At 42.3% G+C, this 6,891-nt stretch overlaps 1 protein-coding gene across 1 annotated transcript; it reads right to left on the bottom strand.

Moving 5' to 3' along the window:
* Positions 1–373: 373 nt before the first annotated feature.
* On the bottom strand, positions 374–3,234 carry LOC129820389 (homeobox protein Hox-A10-like). Its single transcript, XM_055877460.1, has 2 exons — positions 2,109–3,234; positions 374–1,344 (listed from the first exon to the last, which is right to left on the bottom strand). The coding sequence occupies exons 1-2, from the start codon at positions 2,995–2,997 to the stop codon at positions 1,070–1,072; spliced, it is 1,164 nt and encodes a 387-aa protein (XP_055733435.1). The 5' UTR covers positions 2,998–3,234; the 3' UTR covers positions 374–1,069.
* Between the last annotated feature and the right edge of the window lie 3,657 nt (positions 3,235–6,891).

Here is a 6,891-nt window from a genome sequence, read left to right on the forward strand (position 1 = left end):
TAATGGCTCTCTCGACTGAAGCCAGTCTTTGGGGAGAGTGAAAATCGTCATATACGAGCAAGTCATAAAACTCTACAAAAGCCGGTTGGGCTTGCAGTGTTATATGCCCATACCGCCTAGACATAATGGCTGGTGTCATATCTAAATCGTTTCCGAGAGCTACTCCATGGATCCTAAAAACATTTCTGAAGACAAAAGCCAAGCAATGTACGAGCAAACCAAAGTGCACTTACAACCTCAACTGGCCTGTACAAAATGCCTATTCTCTTTACAGACAAAGAATTAGCGAGAAATACAGAGTTCTGAACAAGGACATCTAAAAGCATACTAATCCAGTTTATGTGAACTGATAATTTATTACGCAATACACGAAAACACAACCTCATATGTACATAATGATATACACAATAAAAACAATTTCACAATGTAGACTGCTCATGTAGCCTACATTCCCTTAGTTCGAGTCTACACAACAATATTATCCTAAAGTGGATCAAATATATGTTGTTCTATGTACACTTACAATCAGCTCATCATAATATCTACATACATTACATCGGAAGAATAGATTTACAGGGCGACTCATCTTATTCCCTTACTGTGGATACATAGGCCTTACATTTTAGTGTGATCCACATTGCAAAATGCAGGAAAATATGGATTTGAATCATGTTGTTTCATGCAGTATAAATGTAAAGGAAACTCCCCACATATATGCAATATAAACGTACATCTCAATTGTGATTTATATTTGTATCTACAACAAACATATATATTTTTTAAAGTATTGGTAGGCTACAATCCTATACGACCCAAAGCAAATTCCTTCCATTGTTTTACTCAAGACACCTATCCCAACAAGTGACAGCAACAGAACCGAATCAACGAACAATTAACAAAGTAATGAAGAAAAGAGACCACCCAATAACATTCACGTTTTACCAGTAGCTTATATAAGACGATGCAAAGACTAGGTTTGTTCGTAGGCCTATTAAAGATGTGCCCTTTACATCTTGCATTATAACTAAAGCTAGTTCAATACAAAGCTTATTGAAAACAGTCAAAGTTATCACGAGAAACCAACATTTGACGTGAGCTCCCGAATCCTGTTTTCCCGGGTCATTTTCTTCAGTTTCATTCTGCGATTCTGGAACCATATTTTGACCTGCCTGTCCGTCAGGTGCACGCTCCTACTGATCTCTAGGCGACGCTCGCGAGTCAGGTACATGTTGTAGAGGAACTCCTTCTCGAGCTCCAGAGTTTGGTGCTTGGTGTATGGGCAACGTTTCTTCCGTCCGCTTTTTGCTGTTAGCCAGTTGGCCGTGCATTCGCTTTCTGTGTCTCCTAAAGAAAATGGTATACATGCTTTTAGGCTATCAACTATGTATGTAAGATAGGTTGTGTGTGTATGTGTGTTTTGTGCAAGTCAGTGGTTTGATATAGGCCTTTTCATAAGAACGGTTCAACGGCCTTGTGTACGTTGCTTGAACTTGAAACATTTGCTAATAATAACAAACAAAAAATCAGAAATGTATAACATTTTCTATCATTCTAGGTCTACTATAATAAGAACAAATATCACCGCCCCAAAATAAAAACTGTTTTAGTAGCCTATTTGTTTATGGGAAGATATACGGTTGTTAGGCCTATATTGGGCGCCAGTCAAGTCATTTTTTGTCCAATGAAAGAAAGTCGTAAAATGTAAAATAAACCTGCAGTAGCCTAAGCCTAAGCAAGTAATTGCATTTATTTGTAATAATACAAGTGTTGTTTTTTACCACAGCATTTGTACTGGTTTCCTCTATTATTTTCCCAAAACTTTAACACCCGCTTGACTTTTAGGCAGCGAATGTCTCTCAACTAAAGCATGGTGTCTCCTCTGCTAATGCTAATGACAAAACATTTAGACTTACGGCAAGACCATATATAATCACTAAATAAAAACAAACACTTGAATGACCTCAGAATGAAAAAGACGAAATCCGTCTCTCGGCAGGTGTTACCATATAACCTTTTTACGCATCCCCATACCTGCTTTACTATACAGCACGCAATAAAACCAACCATGGCAGAGTGAGTGACCACACCTTTTAATGACCTCAGCTCACCTTTAGGTGTTTTCGTTGGCTTCTCCTTCTCGAGCTCCTCTTCAGCTTCCTCGGGAGATGAAGGTTCCGCGTCGGAGGACGCTCGTGCTTCCTCGTCCCCCAGTGGGGCGTGCGTCTGCTGGGGCTGGGACGCGGTACCGGAAGACAGAGCCTCCTCGGTGTCTCTTCTCTTGTAAGCCGCCGTGGCTGAGCAGGCTAAGGCTGAGGACGGTGGGGGGGTCGGGGTGTGGAAGCGAGTCTGTGCAGGGGGGTGTAGGCCAAAGTGAGAATGAGAGGGGTTCGATTGGGCCCCGTGGTAAACTTTATGAGAGTGTGCGTGCATCTGAGACAAGCGGAAGTAGCCAGGCACTGGTACAGTACCCCCACCACCGCCGCCGTCGGTGACTGTGCACGAGCCTGAACCTGAGCCTGTCGTGGTTAGCCTGGAGTATGTCAGGTCTTCGGCGGTCGAGGCTTTGGGGCACTTCTGCGGCTCGTAGAGACAGTATGCGCTCTCCTCCTTAATGCTCGGCGGGAACGAGCAGGGCGCGACCTGGGGACCCACAGTTTGTTGCTGGTCCATTCGGCACGACCTCTGCGCATCCATCCACATCTCCATGCCTGACATATACGCGCCTGACGCGGCAGACATCATGTTTTGGGGACCTACGTCGCTCCGCTTGCCTATACCTGGGAAGTATCCACAGTTCTGTAGCCCGTAAGACACCTCTGATGCGGCGTTATGGGGCAGACACACGCTGCTGCCCGGGTAGTAGTGTCCCCCTCCACCCTCGGTCCGGCCGCTGATCAGAGAATCCACAAAAAACGCGTTTCCTGCGGGGCTGTCCGAGCATGCCATTATTGTGGTGTATTTTGGCGAGGGGAGAAGATAGCCCTTTCTGGTTGACATTTCTTGTGCAAAACATGCTGGATATGATTAGAGGTACCCCCCTCTCCACCGTGCAGACTCTGGAGCCAATAGGAACGCTCGGATACGCAGGGCCCCTCCCCTTCCAGAGCCACGTAGCAACCGGGGCCATATCCATCATGGGTCTGAGGCAGATAAAGGAGACAGCACAGCAATCAGTGGGTATCTCTCACCTCGCTGTAATGCACCACCATAATGCCGGAGGGGCGAGGCCCTATGTGCAGAATGCAAACATTCGAAAATAAAAGAGAGGTATATGCACGCCCGTGCAGCATACTTATCGACTATCCGTTTGGTTTGCAGCATTAAGATAAGTTTGTCTGAACCCCTATCCGTTTGAACTGTGCTTAACATTAAATCATTATTATCAAAATATTCGTTTGCTATAAGCCCTATGTGGCTCCCTATTGCTCCCTATGCCTCTATATTTAATACATCCCATATGCATAAATCTCACAGAATAAGACAAAATAGAAACCATTTTAGTTTCAAATATGACACAGACGCAACAACAGGCCCAATAAAGGCCTATACCTTTTCATGCGCATACATTTTCAACAATCCTCACCAATTGTAGGTGAGAACTGTAAGGTAACATTAAGGTTCCCAGGTTCAAACAGGTATAGTAAACAGGGCGTAAACAAGAAAAGAAAACGACACTTTCCTTTACAGTGCTTTAATAAAAGAGATCACTGCGTGGGTCTAATTAATTGACAAGTCAATGGATTTTAGAGAAATAAAACACTGATGAAGGCAGTAATTACCAGGAACATAATAAGCTTCACGCACGGCAACGGCATCGGTGTTCAAAGGAGTTGTTGCTTTACATCTATTTCATATATATATATATAAGATATAAATATGGTGATATCAAAAGAGACTGTGTATATCTGACTCAAATAGCAGCATTAGATTATTTTGGGGTGTCTGATTAATTGTAAATAATTGTACATTTAGCATCGAAGCATGATAACATAAAGCCTGCTGATGTAAATTGTGTGTGATTACCATGTGTAAAAACGTGTTAAAGGCATTGTAAATAAAAACTATTGCAGATGTTCATTACTAGGATTTTATCAAAATATAAAAAGGTGTGCCGTGTCCTATCTGTACATGCATTATTCACACAACTCACTACACGTGCATAACATCACTGTGGGTTATAGGTATACACTTAAGGACACATTTATGTTTTGGGGGTTTCAATGACCATGTTTACGTACTTGCTCAGGTTATTCCCTTTTTCCCTTTTAGGGTTATTATAGGGACACAATTGGTATCCCTCCATTTTGTTGCGTCCATGGTGTGCTGCGCCTTCTCTCCATCCCCAGGTTGAAGTTAATATCCAGGTGGCTTGTGGCCTTCCGGCTCGGTTTTCACCCTGTGGTGTCCATCTGAAGGCCAAATGGAAATAGAATGATACATGAACATGTTAAAACAGCATGCCCATTAGATGCCCATTTCTACATCATCATGTAGGTTCATAGTTGTAGGTCTAGTGTGAAAGAGGCTAGTCGATGGTTAGAAATTATTTCAAATTCCACTGTCTTGAAAAATTACATCTAATATAATATGTCTCACAATTAAACATAGATGTGAAAATGGTATTAGTTTATTCAATTCTAAAGTATAAGGAATTAAAATGTTTATATGATGTATAACTGGGGTTGACTATATACCGGGGACAAATGCCGTGCGCCAACCATTTATTTGCCTGTTCTATAAAATGAACAGTGAGTAAACTTTGCATAACATTTTGTGTGAACTTAACTACCAGACACATCAGCAAAAACACCATCAGCAAAAAAATATCCTATGATCTTATGAAGTATCAGCCATTGGAAATTCAACACTCAATGTTGACATTAATTAATGCTGTGCACATGCAGCTCGGAAACGTCAGTACACACCCCACGCTCCTGTATTGACTTGTAGCCTATCAGTTATATCTCCGTGTTACAGTTATTAGCCTAATTGTGGCTACTAAATCTTCATTTCACAGCTGTCCAGCTATCATTTCCACCAAAACAGTTTACTCTGGCCAATGTCTTTGATCAACCTCATATAATGGTGGCCGGGGAGACCGTTTCGGACGGATCATGTTCGTCGCGTGTGCAGTTATGAACAATAATGCGGAGTTTTATTACATCCGGCGGAAGTATTTATTTTTCACGAGAAACAAAGGAGTAGGAGACGGGAGTCCACGCGCATGCAACAGCCATGGAGAACCCCCTTCGCCTCTTGGACTGATACCGAATCTCTCCCCCTCTGTTTAGCCTTCTATAACAGGAAGGAAAGGGACACACGTTCCTGGCGTTTCACAATCAAATACTTTCCCAATCACATAATTTATACTTTGGCACCGCCCAGAGTGTAATGCATTCTGGAAGGACACCAAAGACAGATTGATTCCAAAAAGCCAAACTTTGAGTGAGAGTAGTGACTTCATAGGTGATTTTTGTGATTTAAGAGGGCGTACATTAGTTCCAGGTCATCAGAAAAATCATGAATTATATATCTATATATATATATATATATATTTAACACCCACTGACCGAAGATTTAATGATGAAAAACTTCAGATAAGACATTAATTCCATCTGTCCCTGATTGAGAAAGAATGCTTTCAGCCTGTAAATAACCTCGATATCTTAAAGTAGGCCTGTGTGCTGGATATTTTGGGCAGAGATTTTACAAGATATTTTGGGCCTTGCTCATAGACTACATATAAAATACACAAGTCCAACACAATTAGCAGAGAACACAGCATCGCATAGATGTGTTGCATTATTAGGTTACTACATTTCATATTAGCTAGGCCCTCAACAATTCTACTACCAATCATTCTCTAATACTGACCACCATATTGACATGTGCAACCTAATCGTCAAAACAGCTAAATTAAATAAATATTTAAATACAGCAGGGCATAATAAAACTGTTCAAAGAATCGATTTACAGGAAAAGCCAGTTATCTCACAGAATATGAGGCTATGCAAGGGCTTTGTTCGAGAATTTACCTGCATTTCAAGTTTCCCTCGAGAATCTTGAAGGTTTATTACACTGGGTTCTTCTTGCAGATGAAAAGATCCTCGGCAATGACTTTGATCTCAACAGCGCCGCCCGGTGGCAGAAGGAAGCGTCTGCGAATGAGCACCAGGCCATGGCCACTACTCTGATCCAAGGAGGACAACCTGCAATGGGGGAAATGCACTCTCAAATGAAGTCGAAGCAGCCAGTGAGCAGAGGCTTTTCTTATCAATCGTCGCTCTTGTCTCCTTGGTAAGAGAGTGAATAACCTTGGGTCTCAGACCGTTTATTGCACTGCACTCCAATTGTACAAATGCTCCAGACTCTCAGACAGGTTTTATGGTCGCGTTGCTGCGGCAACGGGGAGGATGTCTAGTAATTAGGGACGGAATTCCAGCGCGCCATAAAGGATGAGCCTGGCAAGGCTAGGCCGGACTATGGCGGAGAGGCAACCATAAACTTCAGCCTCTCTCTCCCTGCGTTAATGGCCCATTTGACTGTCATATATGAACGCCATTGCGCTGCGGCTGGCACTCATAAACAGAGTCATAATAACAGCAAATATGGCGGTTCTCACTTAGGAGGATGCTGTGGAAGAAGTGGTGGTTTTAATCTTATCTGTGAGAGACAAGTCAGAAGTAGGTGAATGAAAATTAGATACATATGGAGACTGTATTATGCGTGTTTACCACAGCGTTGTGGGTAATTGAGACAAAAATATTCAAAGTTCAAAGCCAATGAATGAACTCCATGAAACCCACTGGGCACATACATCAGTTCGTCTAGTTTTGATTTAAATGTGGTTGAGTTGTCAACAAACGTGAATTCAACGTAAAGTCAACCAAC

Source organism: Salvelinus fontinalis, chromosome 22 (assembly GCF_029448725.1).
Source record: "Salvelinus fontinalis isolate EN_2023a chromosome 22, ASM2944872v1, whole genome shotgun sequence".
NCBI classification, from domain to species: Eukaryota; Metazoa; Chordata; class Actinopteri; order Salmoniformes; family Salmonidae; genus Salvelinus; species Salvelinus fontinalis.